The following is a 15463-nucleotide window of genomic DNA, read 5'->3' on the forward strand; positions in this document are numbered from 1 at the left end:
CACGTATTTGCTGGCCGTATACACCCGAGAGTTCTAGAATACTCTAGACTATGTTGTACCGAGTCGCGCCGCGCGCGCCGCGCCGACCCAGTTGGCGTACGATTATACAGAAAATACATGGCCCCGACCGGCGTACATACGAACTCTACAGCCGGTTCTGGACGTATACAGGCGCACGTACGTATATATGGCTGCACCTGTTAGCTTCTTCTATTTGCACGTCATGATCACGTTCACGTGCATGCATGAACCTGTAGCACGTAGAAGCTTATTAGCTTCTTTCCAATACATGTACATGAACAAGCACGTACATTTTCCATATATTTTATTTACACACTAGCACACACAAATACAAGCATATGCGTGCATACGGAGGATTTTGAATTGACAAAAATCCATCAAACAACGGGGTAAGTACATTTCCGGCATCGGCGAGGAACGTACCGACGACGTCGACAACAGGCCAGCCTATGCTATGAAGACGGATCTTGGCTCGCCGGGATGCTCTGCTCGGCAACAGGTGGTGCTTGCGCACCGTGGACATGCTGCAGGTGATAGCCGGTGTGTGGGTAGAGCTGCTGTGCTACTCAGCCTACCACTGCGGCGAGGAGTCCCACGTCACCCACTACGTGAAAAATGGTTCGTAGCAATGGGATAAACTTTTTTAGGGGCGGCTGGTGATGGAGCCGCCCCTACAGTGACGTGCTTGAGATTCACGAGACCAGCCGCCCCCTACAAATAGAACAGCAGGGACGGCTGGTGATACGAGCCGTCTTCGGTGTTTCTATTTGTAGGGGCGGCTGGTGATTGAGCCACCCTTACAAATGCCGATCCAAAATATCTACTGCCCTCATCTCTCTCTCTCACCGTCTCGACTCTTCCAGTTCCATTCCCCTCCCTCTGTCTCTCTTTCCCTCGCTCGTTGTCCTGCGCCGCACCCTCCCCCTCCTCCGAGCACCTCCGTCTCTCCCCCACGCCGCCCCGCCGTCTCCCCCACGCGGTGACGGGACCTCCCTCTCCAGCGGAGGCACACGGTGTCGCACCCCCCTCTTCTCCGCGCGGCGGCACTCGGCGGCGCACCCTAGGGTGGCAGGGGTTCTGGGGCGCGGCCTCCCGGCGGTCACGAGGGGCTCGGTGCCCTCCTTCAGCGCCGATAGTCGCGCAGGGGCCCGTCCCCCTCCTCCTGCGCCGACGGCACGCGGGACCCTGTCCCCTCCCCCCAATAGAGGCACGGTGGCGGAGCTCGGTGCCATGGCTCGGTGGCGCGGCCTCCCTCCAGCGGTGGCGGGACTTGGTGGCGCGGTCCCCTTCACCTTCTCTCCTCCGGCACGCTGCTAGAGGCCGCATCAAGCACATGGTGGCGGCCACCACCAGATCCGGCGAGGATGAGCTCGATCCGGCGAGGACCAGCCCAGATCCGAGTGGCCACCACCAGATCCGGCGAGGAGAAGCCTGATCCGACGAGGACGAGCCTGGATCTGGCAAGCGGGTGCGGCGGCGAGGATGAGCTCGATGCGGGTCGCGGGGAGGCAATACTACGAGCGCCGAGCGCTCTAGTGCCGTGGGAGCTCACCTGAGCAGCGCTTGCCGTGGACACCCGTGCACCGAGACGCTGTCGGGCCGCCGCCGCCGCCAGACACTGCAGCGACGCCGTCAAGGAGGAGCAGGCACACTGTTCCTGGTATGTTGCATCCCCTTGGAAACACACTTTGCGGCTTCTAATCAAATACTGGCTTCTGAACCAAATACTCTAATAGTGTTTAGTCAGGCTAACTTACTTCAACATGCAGATTACAATCTCTGGGGAATATCGCATCCGTCTTGTTAAAATGGTAATAAACTAGGCATTACTTCTAAAGCAAATGAAACAATTCGTACTTCACGATGTCTACTTTCCTTTTGATTTAAAAATGGGACTGCTCATTGATTTCTATTTGAATACTCATCTTGCAGACTAAGTCATTTGTGGAGTCCTTGATTACTGCGCCTAGGCTTCTGCAAGAGCGATATGAAGTGAGTTTTTTTATTCCTGCTGACATCAATTTAAGATAAAGCCGATACATGCTTTCTCTATGACAAGGATACATGGTTGAATTGTTGTTTTAGAACATATGTCTTCCTGTGAAAGATGCTAGGCTACAGTAAATTACAAATACACTTAATTTTTGGCTACTGATGGTTTTAATTTGATAATCTGATTGCTCCAAGTATATAGATTGAACTGCTCTGATGTGTTGAAGTTCATTAGAGTTACTTGACACTTTGTTATGATTTTAAACAGAGAAACTTAATTGCATGTGTTTTTGCTTTGATGTGGTAAAACTATTACGTAAGAATGACATTTCTCAAAAGGGTGAATGATTATTTATTTCATTGTGCAATTCATGCTACTGATATTCCCCTTTTCAGATGGAAGTAGGAATTGAAGATTGCTTACATATTGAGTTTGAATACAGCAAAAGCAAGTAAGACCATAGCCGTCTGCCTATCTGCTTCATCTATTATGAGAAGTTGGTCACTTTAGAAATCTGCATGTTACTCATATTCCCCATTTATGTCCAGGTACCATCTCAATGATGTGATTATTGGGAAGATATATTTTCTTCTTGTCAGAATAAAGATAAAAAATATGGAGCTGGAGATTCGGCGTCGGGAATCAACAGGATCAGGCTCTAACACATATGTTGAAACTGAGACTCTTGCAAAGTTTGAGTTGATGGATGGTGCTCCTGTGAGAGGTATGAGAGCCATTTTGTTGCCACTTTTTCATTTTTCAAATTCTAAATGTTTGTCCTGTGCCCTCAAGTTTAGACAATGTAGTGAGTGTTTCCTTCTTTGTTGTGGAGTATTCATGTCCATTCTTGACCTCATGGGTGCACTCTTTTTCACTTGTACCTTTCTCAATACCTCAATTTCAAAGTAAAAAAGTACCTAAATGAACTTGTGAGCAATTTGAAACGTATATGAAGAACTGACAAGCTAGTTCATTTTGAGTTTACTACTGGTGCTCTTGGTTTTAAATAGTCACGTGGATACTGATAACTGGAGATCTCTCAGTTAGCTTCAGCAGTCCCTTGTACAACTTGTGCCACTTTGCTGGTAACTATAGATATGGGTCCTGTCTGCAGTTGAATTAGGACTGGCTGCATGGATGCTCATCTTGGCAAACGGACCATGATGCATAAATTGACAACTTTTCTTCAGATGTTCACTGTCATGATTTGTTATTGTCCAATACCACCTACGGTTCAAAGCCTGAATCTGATGCTGTTGTTGCTTACCTGCCTTTCCACATTGGAACCATTTGGTTGAGCTGGTATTGGACTAAATTATGATCTGTCCTTGAATTACACATTGATGGAACCAGGATTTGGTCTAATTCTAGTCTGTAGCCTGCCCAAACTAGGTCCTAACATGTTTCAATGATGTTGGTGTCGGTTTGCCGCATACCTAATCAAATTCCTTTACAGGTGAATCTATTCCAGTGAGGCTGTTCCTGACACCTTATGAGTTGACCCCGACTTACCGCAACATAAACAACAAGTTCAGCGTCAAGTATTACCTGAATCTGGTCCTTGTGGACGAGGAAGATCGGAGGTACTTCAAGCAGCAAGAGATCACAATGTACCGCCTCCTAGAATCTCCCCCGGCCTCCTAGATCCCAACCTGTAGCAGCATGTTCGCCTCTCAGGTTTTGTACAAGTGGGCGCTGAGGTTAGAGCAATGTCATGTATATAAACTCTCAGGGTGTAGCAGCATATTCGCCTCTCATTGAGTTTCAGTACAATCGCAGAAGATAAGTCATGATGGAGTTGTGCATGAAAAATATATGTTCGGGTCGAATTTGAATTGTAAATTTGTTTTTTTTTTTGCGAAAAAATGTACTGTAGGGACGGTTGGTACTGTAGCCGCCTCTACAAATCGATTTGTAGAGGCGACTGTGTTACCAGCCGCCCCTACAAATCGATTGTGCGGTCTAGGAACCGCCCCCTACAAATATATAATTTGTAGAGACGGTATGGTAGGGGTAGCTGGCTGAGCCACATCTACAAACGATCTCTAGCCGCTCCTACGAATATTTATTGTAGTAGTGAGCGCCACCAAGCTCAGCACCGGAGGAGAGTTCATGAACGCCGTCTGGCTCCTCATGGGGCAGGCCACGGAGTACGACAGGTTCGCACCGTCTGCTGAGGCGTTGGCAGTGCTCACCAGGAGGCCTTTGGCCTTGCCCAAGCCCAAGCTCCCTGCCAGGTGGACGCAGCGACCATCGGTTTAGTCGTCTTAGCTTACTGATATAGATAACTGTGTGGTGTCATGTGTGTGGACTCAGGTCATATTATTTGTACTATATCTGTTGTTTGTACATGGCCGGCGTGCACCAAACACGCAAATATGTATTCATGTCTCGTTAATTTTCACATCAATCACCGAGTCCCGTTGTGATGTGTTTGATTCCGCTTATAACTGCAGTTTTGATCATTCTCACGTCCAAAGGATACTTGAAACTTACTAGACCTATCTGTTTTAAATAAACGGAAAATTATGAGTAAGGTTCACATCGATCTTGATGACAACGTCGGCTATGCATACAATACAGCTAACAACGAGCTGTATTATTAGCCTTACTCTTAACTATATTTTGCAGAAGGGTCATGAATGGACCTGACCTACATGGCATGCTAATCATGTCACTCGTCCGTCCTTGTTCACAAGCGTGTGTGACAAATGGACTGGACTGGACTGTTAATCCTAGTGGATAATTCTAGGCCTGCTGTTGTAACAACTAACTAAATCATACAACTTGCATGTTGCATCAAGACGTGCACACAAGAATAATGCACCTGCACGTTTTGTTTCTCCGTATGTTCCAATGAATCAAAGACTGACAATCACAAGATAGAATCTACTCGCATCACTTGTGCACGAAGACGGCAAGAAATTGCTACGGATAAGGCATGCATTTCAAGGGCTTCTGCTGCTTTGTCCTCCAACTGAAAACTTGGCCATGCTCTTCCTATCGGTTGATGTTTAGATAATTAGATTGGTCACACACCACAAAGAGATAGAAAGCTCGGTAGAGGCAGGCCAAAATCAGCCTAGCCGACTTTGCCATCACATAACAGCTTGTCCGCACAAACTTCACCCTTGTGCCTCCAGTGGTGACCGGTGAGTGCGATACGCAAACTAGAGGAGTTTTGTCGGGTGCGTGATATGTAAGACATGTCGGTAAAATCTCTTTAAACTCAACCCCCCCCCCCCCCCCCCCCCCCCCCTCCCCCATTCCCAAGAGGGACCTGTCGGGACGTGCAGTCGCCATGTGCTGATTGGAATTAAAAGGAAATCAAGGTGTCCGTAGAACTTTTCCGAAAAAAGGTGTCTGTAGAACAATTTGGACTGTAGGTAAAAAAAAAAAAACAGAGAGGGTACGCACAACAAACAACTTAGCATCTATGGCCTGTTCATTTGGGCTTGTTTGGTTAATAAGTCATTGCTGAAAGTACTGTTGGTTGGTTTGGTGTGAGAGAAAAAAATTGTTCGTTGGCTGAAAAAATACGGTTTATAAGCCAAACACGACCAAACGAATAGGCTGCTAGCCGATTCAGTCAACTCTTGCTAATTGCATTCAGAAGCACCTTATTATATCCCAAAGTAAGAGATTTTTTTTAAATAATATTTTTTAATAAATAATTGCAAATATAGCATCCGAATTATAAGAATTATAAATATAGTATAATGTCGGCTCCTGGATAGCTACGGCAGCTGGCAGGGTGACACCATCGGCAGGCCAGTAGCCGACTGGGACATGACTGGGCCAGTGTATCCTTATTGGCCCGATTGTCCTGTCGGCCCATGGAGAGCCGATATAATTATATCGGCCAACTGTGAGCCGACAGGCAACAAAATATCTACCGCTGCCTCTCTTCTTCCCTCGCTCTCTCTCGCTCGCCGCTCCCTCTCTCTCTCTCTCTCCCGGCTGCGCCGCCGCGCGGCCGGGCCGCCCTCGCCGGTGACTGCCGGATCTGGCGGTGGGCTTGACGCGCCCCCACCCCCTTACCTCTTCCTACTGGTGGTGGCTGAAACGTTGCAGCGCCTGATCAAAGAGGACGGTAACGGGATTCTACACCCTGACACTGAGGAGTGCTTCAGTACGCCGATGATACGCTCATAGTGCTAAAAGGGGATCTGAATGGTGTGACTGCGCTGAAGACAATTATGGTATTACATATGGATGAACATCTAACTCAGAATTGTGTCCAACTCCTTGGATGCAAGCAAGAAAGCTTTCCTCAAAGCTTATCTTGGCTTACCCCTATCCACATCCAAGCTGCCAATCTCTGCATACACCCCTTACATTCAAAAAGCTGATAGGTATCTTGGATGCTGGCAGGCGCAACTACTGAACACCATGGGGAGGGCCGTGCTGGTGAATGCAGTGTTGGACAGTCAGCTGGTATACTTCATGAGTTCCCTAGCTTTACCACCGTCAGTCATACACCAAATGGATCGGAGGCGTAGGGCCTTCATGTGGGCTGGTGAACGGACTGGAACTGTGTCCCCAGCGAAATGCCTTGTAGCTTGGACTCAGGTGTGCAACCCCAAAGAGCTAGGAGGACTTGGTATCAAAGATATGGGCGTCCAAAATGTGTGCCTCCTGCTGAAACTCATTCACCGGCTTCATTTTCCTCAATATTCTGCATGGGCACGGTGGGTTAGGCAAGGCCTGTATTGCTAATCTGAAAGGTGACCTTCATGGAGAGCACTGGGAGGTGCTGCGCTCCATCCTACCGCTCTACCAAGCCATTACCACAGTCCAAATTGGTGATGGTGCATGCACCTCAGCTCGTTCTGGATGGACGTCTGGCTCGGCGATGAGGCGTTGGCAGAGGTCTACCCGGCGCTGTACAGCCACTGCACATGCAAGGATGTCACGGTCAGAGAAGTCCTGGATACTGGAATACAGACAATCTTCGCTCCAAGACTGACGACATTAACCAGCAGGGGGCAAAACCCCCTCCTGATTCCTCAAAAAAAAAGAAAAAAAAGAAAAGACTGACGACATTGGCACTGGAGCAGCTGAGAATGGTTGAAACCAACCTGTCCGAGGTCACCCTTTCAGAGGATCAGGACCGCAGGCTGTCCCATTTCAGTACCGGCGAAGCTAGTCTTGACTCCGGGGGAGTATACAGGCTGCTCAAATCTCGTGGACAGGGAAGTGATGAAGGATCAGCGTTCGTCCGGAAGAACGCAGCTCCACCGAGAGTACAGATGTTTATAAGCTCCCCCGGCCAAGCAACCTGCCACAAGATCAGTTCGGAGCGTTTGTCGCGCTGGCTACTTTGGAAAACACGAAATGCACTTGTCTTCAGGGAGGAGCAAACGTCAGTCCAACAGCTACTAACTACGTGCAAGCGGGAAGCTGAACAACGGCGAGCTCGATTTCCACGGCGGAAGAAGCAAGTAGCGGATCAATGGTGTTCAGTCTTCTCTGACGCGTTACAGAGCTAGGAAGGCCATGGAGTGGCCTGTAAACTCCAGTCCTAAAAAAAAAATCTTTGAGGTGGAAGTGGAAGTAGAATGAAGATCATAAAAAACTAGTTAGACACACAAATGACAATGAGGCTGAATTTGCTCGACAGAAATGATGTAGGAAATTGCTCTAAGCACAATTCTTTTTTCTTCGAATGCTCTAAGTACAATCCTAGTCTTGGATATGATTATTATAAACTCTTCTACGGTGGATGGATTTGATGATCCCTGTGAAAAAAAGCTACATAGGCTGATTTGCTAGAGTAAGAGCCCGATTGTGCAAGTCTTCATTGGTGCTGATCGGGAGTGTCCAGTTGCAAGTATTCCAACAATACTTCAATTGTCAAGGTCCCCTTGATGTCAGCCACCCAACTTCTGTCCTGTAAAGCTTGTGCCACCGTAGACCGTACGTTGTTTCAAGGCTCTCTTTGGGAATGACCTTGATCAGGTTGGGAGCATGCTCTGCAATTGTTTTACCAAAAAGCCAGCAGTCCAGCCAGAATTTAGTTGAAGTTCCATTACCAACTATGGTTTGTACAGAAACACCCACGTTTGGGCAATACATGGGACTTGCACTGGTAAACCTGCCCTTTAGACGTCCCTCATCAGTCTTCTGTGCCCACAGCCATCTGATACGGAGTGACCAGTCCAAAGTTTCAAGGTTATGAATGCCTAGCCCCCCAAACTGAATAGGGCGTTGAACCTTTTCCCACGAGACTATCAGCCACCTTGTCAATAAGAGGTAAGAGGTCAGACTTGGTGGGTTTGCGAAGAGTTAAAGGTAAGCCAAGGTAAGTACATGGAAAGTCCTTCAGCTCACATGGGAGTGTTTCTGAAATAGTTCTCACCACAACATCTCCGCACTGGATGGGCAATACTGAACTTTTGTTCATGTTCTGAGTCCTGAGGTATGGCCAAATAATTCCACGATGTGATTAATAACCTCAAGGTCAGATCTTTCAGGTTTTAGAAATATTACCACGTCAGGAATCACTTGGGTGACAATAAGAGAAACAAATGGCAAGGAGAAAATGCTCCATAGTGAAAACCAACTCTTAGCACAGACAGTTCTAAGTTTCTGACAGCGTCTCTAATCAGCAAGGAATATATAGGTTATATATTAGAAAAATGTGAAGAGATCTATGTCACTCCCATTACTATATGCATCCAAAATGTTGGCTATTCAAAATGTTCCAGTCATTGGGGCTTATAATTATTCTTTTCTAAATGTCAGCTCTAGCTCCTGCGTTTTTGAGAAAAAATAAATGCCAGCTCTAGTGGCGGCTTTAAAAGAAAAGGCTCCAAAAATCTATCAAAAGTTCCACTTGACCATGATGTGCTTTTACTGAACCAAGGAGATTGCTTTCTATGAAAATTACTTCACATTCAGGCTGACAGAGCAATAGTGTGAACACAGACACAAGAAGAATAATCCAAGCAGTTTAGTCTTTAAAATCATAATACTACTTATTCAGAAAGACAGAGGTCAAGAGTTCGACATGCACTCCGACTGACTGAGTGACCATCTTCTCAACAGCACAAGCCTTGCAAACATTCAGATGTGACGTTGCCATAACAGGAACTATAAAGAAGCGGGTAAAAGATTGGCTTATGTTTGCATACATCAACAAGCAATGGAATCTTGAGGTCATGTTCGTATCAACAAAAGGATACAGAAATGATAATGGGAAAGGTACGTGAAGCTAGACGATAATGCAAAGACAAGAATTACAGGTACCTGTCTCAAGTGCAGCAGCAGCATAATATCCCTTGCCAATTGATGCTAGCAAGCACAGGAATTAGTGGTTGCAATACGATCCCAAGATGGTCCAGTCGCAAGTCAAGCAAAATAGAAACTCTCTAAAACATGAAACCTGAACAATTTCAGATGTAGCAAAATTTTCAGATTAAAAAAGATTGAAGCTTTGCCTAATGAAAGCTCCAAACAAGACATCTATTTTGATCTGAGGACAAGCAGGCTGATAAAATATAACACAATTCATTCTAGCCAGGAAACAAGTCTCTGGCCAAAAATTAGAAAAGTCTTTACTAATTTATGTGACAGCCAATGATGAAAACAAATGCAAGCATCATCTTGCTTCATGTATCTGTATGCAGGCAATGCATACAGATACAGAGTCCTTCACGTGATAAAATTTAGCACAACTGACCAATCATTAAAAAGGAGCAAGCTTGTTTCTATCCCTCTGCATCTACTCTATTTCACCGAAAATTATCATTCTTATCTCATCATAACATGCTCCGTGTTACCAGAAGTATTCCACTAAAGCCTATATATTTAACAGATGTTGTTTTTGCCCAACTTTATTTTATCTCAAAACAGGAGATGAATGGCAATTTGAATTCACAACAAAATGTAGCAAGAAGTAAAAGGCAGCACCATTCAGGATGAGTGAGCTTTCTCACCTTCAGGGACATGTCCTCGAGGGCTTCAATAATCTTCCTGTCAAACATCATTGAATGTGACTTAACCGGCTGCCTGAGTCCATGCACCAAAAATTCAGGAAAAGATGCTATACTAGGCCAATCTCAGGCAAACTCGCCATCACCATGTAAAAAGTTTTCTGGTAAAGGGATTACCTTTGACTAAATAAAAAAGTGAGGGGTCGAATAGCAGCTCCCCCATATTCAGGGTGCTCCAGCAAGTTCAAAAATTTGACCAGCTCAACCAGAATAAAGGCAACTGCCATAAATTTTAATGAAGCTTTAAGGCTCATAAGTTCTATTCATCGTATATTTGTAGCAGTTCAACCAAGAAAACAGGCCTTATGCCACAAGAATATGAACTTGATTGTTCTTTATAAACTTACCATGCAAACACCAGCATCACAATCATTCTCAGCCAATATAACCCAAGGTGTACGACTCAATAAATTTAACAGCCCCTTGAATGCAGTAAACTTTCTCATAAGCAATAAGATAACCATTGTTTACCTGTCCATAACATAACAATTTATTGAGATGAAAACATGGCTAAAAAGGAACGAGGAAAAAACATAATGACTGATTGATACCTTGGCTTTTTCCATCAGACAGCCCCATTGCGCATTGGCATAGCAGCAGCCTTCTTCACAGCCTGCTTTGTAGAAGGGAACTGATTTCCACCAAGATTTGACCTTCTCTGTGCAAGAACACCCTAAGCACCAAGAGAACATTAGAAAATTGAACATGAGACAAGCTGCAAAAAAACAATTTACAGTGTCATTGCAACATACTTGTCTAATGGTTGATCTAGATTCCATAAATTTATTGTCATTCCCTTTATTAGAGCTGCCATAAACCATAGGGGAGCTCTGCCTCTGTACGTAGCAGGTAGCATTTGAACACCAATAAATTCAAGCTTGAGAGAAGTTAATTAAAGTATAGTAAGCCCCAGCCAAAGAAGATAAAGATATCTACTACTTCCGACTAAAAAGTAGCAATAAGACAACATTAGGCTTTTCTTATGAGCAAAACCAGCTATAGTAATTTTCCGTACCAATACAACCATGAACTGAATGCACTACATTCATACATGAAAAAACCAGTCCGGAAGACGCATACATGAACAGGACCATTGGTACACTTATATTAGTTGTATTCACCAATAATCTTCACAAGAGCACTTTCCATCCTTAAACTTGTGCAAACAATTTGAATCCTTGATCAGTATCTGCCGCTCGTATTTTTCTGAAACTAGCTTGGCAAAGATGTGACAACGGCTACACATCCTTAAGGTCTTTATTATCCGTATGCTTCTGAGAGGAGGGGAATTTGAAATTGCAAAAGCAATTGCTAGCTTCTCACAATGTATTCCAGATAATTCTTCTTTCTCTTCTTCAGCGTCAGTCCCATTACAGATGTTCAGCAATGACATTCTGATCTGAATCATAATCAACTTCAATTCAGCTACTGTACTCTCTAATGCTAAATTATCACTGGTTGAGAACAAATAGACCTTGTTCTTGATTTCAACCGAACAACTATCAACATCTTCCAACTCTCTTCCTTTGTTGTATACTGTCATGAGTGGCACATCAGCAGACTTTCCAGTTGGATCCCAGTAATTAAAAACCAGTCTTTGGATTCTAGGATCACTGGGATCAAGCGATGACAGCTCTCTTGCTGCCAGGTTTGCTAGCCTTGCATTTCCATGAATAGTTGCAGCAGTGAGCAATGCCTCCCAGACTGCTAAATTGGGTATGAGTGGCATATTATCAATAAACTCATATGCTTCTTGTAGACAACCTGAGCGGCCAAGGAGATCAACTATAGCTGCGTAATGATCTAAATCTGGAGTAATGTTGTAATCGTGGGTCATATTATAAAATATATGTTTCGCCTCAGAAACCTTTCCCTGGAGGCCATAGGCCTTGATTACGGCAGTCAAAGTTGTATGATCTGGCCGCACGCCTTCTTGTTTCATCTCACAAAAGCAATCCAGTGCTTCACTTGGAGAACCATGCAGCAAGTGTGCGAGAATTATACAATTCCAAGAAATAATGTTCCTTGATGAGTGCCTATCCAAAACAGCACAAGCACCAGCAAGATCACCAGATTTTGAATAGGCATTGATAAGTGCATTTGCTATTTTGCCATCCATTTCTAAATTGTTGTGAAATATGCAGGCGTGGATCTCCCGTACTTTGGAAAATGCAACTAGGTTTGCAAATGCTGGAATGATACTTAATATTGTGATGTAATCTGGTCTCACCAAGAGTGACTGCATCTGCCGAAATATTCTCAGGGCTCTATCAGAATGGCCATTGTGCACTGACCCAGCAATGAGTGCATTCCATGAAGCCGTGTCCCTTTTTACCCCGTAGCTTTCCATCATCTGAAATAGCTCAAAAGCTCTCTCATCATCCCCATTTCTTATGTATCCCGAGATCATTATATTCCATGTTATCACATTGCGCCGAACACCAAGGCTCTCCATCTTACAGAAAAGCTCATATGCTTTGCCGCAATAGCCCGCCTGTGCATACCCCGCAACCATTGAGTTCCAGGAGAAGATATCCTTCTCGGGTATCTCATTAAATATTCTCTTAGCTGCAACAATTTCTCCACATTTTGCATACATGTCAACCAAGGAGTTCCCTGAGAGCACATTGTTCACGCTCCCAACCTTTATTGCGTGGCAATGGAGCTCCATGCCCTGACTCAGTAACCTCAAACTAGCACAAGCTGAGATGGCACTCGCGATCGTCATGCCATTCGGTTCGACTCCAGCAAGACGCATGCGCATGAAACACCGAAGTGCCTCACCACCCCTATCACTGTAGACAAAACCAGACACAAGGCTAGTCCAGGTGACGACATCCGGAGCAACACCGGACTCCTCCATCTGCTCCAGCATCTCCATGGCCACATCAAGTTCCCCAGACCTCGCATAGCTCGAGATCAGCGTGTTCCACGTGATGACCCCAGGCTCTGTACCTTCATGCCTCATATCATCAAGCAGCCTCCGTGCCTCTTCCCACTCATTGGACTGGCAACACCCAAAAATCATTGAGTTCCATGTGCCCAGGTCCCGCTGCCCCATATTCTCAAACACCACACGTGCACGGCCCAGTTCTCCGCACTTGACGTACATCGCCAGCACCGAGTTCCCGACCGGCACGTCCCTCGCTCTCTCCACCATGAAACCACTCCGGATCGCCAGTGAATGCATCGCCACCCCGAGCTCCAGGTCCTCTGTGTACGCGCACGCCTGTAGAATCCGGGTGATCAGGAACCTATCCGGAATGACCCCCTCCCTTACCATGGTCACCGCGAGCGCGACAACCTCCTTGTACAGGCCCCTGATGGCGTATGCGCCGATCATGGCGGACCAGGCGAGCAGGTCCCTGCACGCCATTCCTTCGAACACCTTGCGAGCGTCCTCGAGGCGCCCCGCGCAGGAGTGCATCGTGATGAGCTTCGTCTCGGAAACAATCAGGGGCTCACTGGTGGAGGAAGGGGAAGTGCCAGGCAGCGGCGGGTGAGCTGTTGTTGGTCTCTGGGCGGGGGGACTGGGACGGGTACGTGGGCGTGGGGGCTGGGAGCTGCTGCTTCTTGTTGCTTCTTGGAAGTGGAGCGCAAGGGGAGGAGCCTGGGCGAAAGCAGCCATGATGGGCTCTTGGAGGCGGCCATGGCAGGGTCTGGAAAGAGGCAATTGGGGAGGTAATTGGTGGGGTCTAGGGAGGAAAAAGGGAAACGGAGCCGGGAGGTGCTCCATGGCAATGGGAGGGAAGAAGATGTCGGGATAGGGATACGAGCCAACCCAACGAGAGGCACAGACATGGGGCGGGGGCGATGAAGCTCACCGCGGGGGCCACCGGAACTCTCGTTCCCCTCCCCTCGCACGGGCGGAACACGGAGCCGCTGCTTGCCGTCGCGCGCGCAGGAGCAGACCACGCTCGCCTCGCAAACGGCTGCGGGGCGGTACCGCCGGTACGAGTGGCTAAAGGAGATAGAGATGACCGGATAAGGGCCCTGGCCCAAGAAGTCTAAAAAAAAAAAAAAAACGCTGCGCTGCGCACCGGGATAAAACGGGAAGAAAATTCCGAAAAAAAAAGTTACGGTGGTTCATTTCCGAATAGATAAATTTTAATTGTGTTTTCTGAGTACGTGAATATTATAATGGCATCGATCCAAATAACTCTATTAGGTTCCGTTCACTGGTTTAAAACTTAGCTAAAATTGACTAGTTTTGTGAGAGAAAAATATTATTTAACTACTTTGGTGAATAGTAAATTATGAGGGGAGCAACCAGCTGGTCTGGAATTCCAGACCAGCGAACACGGCCTTAGTGTGCTAGAATTGTACTCTTCCGTGGATAGAGGGTCCGAGACAGTATTTGTAATGGTGCGTTGCAATAGTACATACGGTCACGCGGACATCTTGCATGTCAAAATTTATTAATAATCATGTAATATTATAGTTTGAAATTTATTAATAATCATGTAATATTATAGTTTGTCTCGTAATCATACTTTGTGCCGTATCTGGATGTACTTTTGAGTCGTGTCTGGAGATGCGCCCTTCCGGGCACAAGAGTCTTGAAGATTTATTATTATTCAAATTGTTACACCCGTGGCCAAAATGAGAATGATGCTTATATTCTCTTTCACTGTGACTTTGCCAAATCAACATGAGTGAAATTTTTGTATTTTGGTCCCTTTTGAAAATAATTTTTACAAAAATACCTACGGCATAACGTTTTTTTGAAAATAGACTATTTTTAGGCGTCTTAGAACATGACGCCGAGCTATGAGGGTCGGCGTTGACTGACACGACGCCGAGCTATTACCACGTCACGGACGACCGGGGTCGTCGGCGACACGGTGGCGCGTGGGTACGCGACGTCGGCGTCGTGTCAGTCAATGCCACGGGCCCAACCTCGACGCGGCTGGACTGCGCGCCGAGCTATTGGCACCATCCGGCGCGCGGCCCAGGCGGCCCAACAACGCACGGTGGCCCAGTAGCTCGGCGCTGGGTCACTTAACGCCGAGCCACCAGACCTCGGCGCGGCCCGACTCAACACCGAGGTCTGGTCCCTTGAGGCCGCGCTAAGGCCCCCTTCTTCTTCCTCCCTCCATTCTGAAGACCGCCGGCTCTCTGTCTCCCAAATCCCCCACGGCCCCTACGAAACTCTAACCACCAAATGCGACTCTAGGTGCCCGGATCCCGAAGCTTCCTCGAGGTAATGGTCCCTCCCCTCCTCCAATCTATCCGCGTAGATGTGCTTGCATTGTCTCTAATCATGTGAAATCATGGGTGTGTGGTGTTTTGGTATATGTGTGTTTGCAATTACAAAATGTATGGCTTAGGATGATTGAGTGTATTGTTGTTTAACTGTTTTATGTGCTGAATATGTTAGGTTAGTTTGGTTTCTAGTTATTTTGGTCGTTAGGGTTCTTTGTTTATTGTAGGTGTCATTAGGGTTAGTTAT

The 15463-nt window shown here is 46.5% G+C and overlaps 2 protein-coding genes across 14 annotated transcripts; one reads left to right on the forward strand and one right to left on the reverse strand.

Annotated features, from left to right (window-relative positions):
* The first annotated feature begins 2346 nt into the window (after window positions 1-2346).
* LOC136472417 (vacuolar protein sorting-associated protein 26A-like) lies at window positions 2347-3759 on the forward strand. The gene is made up of 3 exons (XM_066470127.1): window positions 2347-2465; window positions 2563-2738; window positions 3471-3759. The coding sequence occupies exons 1-3, from the start codon at window positions 2410-2412 to the stop codon at window positions 3656-3658; spliced, it is 420 nt and encodes a 139-aa protein (XP_066326224.1). The 5' UTR covers window positions 2347-2409; the 3' UTR covers window positions 3659-3759.
* Window positions 3760-6184: 2425 nt separating this feature from the next.
* LOC136476585 (pentatricopeptide repeat-containing protein At1g19720-like) lies at window positions 6185-13971 on the reverse strand. 13 transcript variants are annotated; one of them, XM_066474480.1, is made up of 9 exons: window positions 11092-13971; window positions 10764-10847; window positions 10563-10684; window positions 10359-10482; window positions 10129-10231; window positions 9955-10027; window positions 9266-9401; window positions 8327-8430; window positions 7610-8255 (listed from the first exon to the last, which is right to left on the reverse strand). In XM_066474480.1, exon 1 carries the CDS (start codon window positions 13745-13747, stop codon window positions 11129-11131), a length of 2619 nt encoding a protein of 872 aa, XP_066330577.1. In that variant the 5' UTR covers window positions 13748-13971; the 3' UTR covers window positions 7610-8255; window positions 8327-8430; window positions 9266-9401; window positions 9955-10027; window positions 10129-10231; window positions 10359-10482; window positions 10563-10684; window positions 10764-10847; window positions 11092-11128. The 13 variants fall into 13 exon arrangements, with proteins under 13 accessions (XP_066330570.1, XP_066330577.1, XP_066330576.1 ...); XM_066474479.1 differs by having other exon boundaries at window positions 11027-13971; XM_066474478.1 differs by having other exon boundaries at window positions 10764-10888; window positions 11027-13971.
* Between the last annotated feature and the right edge of the window lie 1492 nt (window positions 13972-15463).

The sequence above is a fragment of the Miscanthus floridulus genome, chromosome 8 (genome assembly GCF_019320115.1).
Source record: "Miscanthus floridulus cultivar M001 chromosome 8, ASM1932011v1, whole genome shotgun sequence".
Taxonomy (NCBI): Eukaryota; Viridiplantae; Streptophyta; class Magnoliopsida; order Poales; family Poaceae; genus Miscanthus; species Miscanthus floridulus.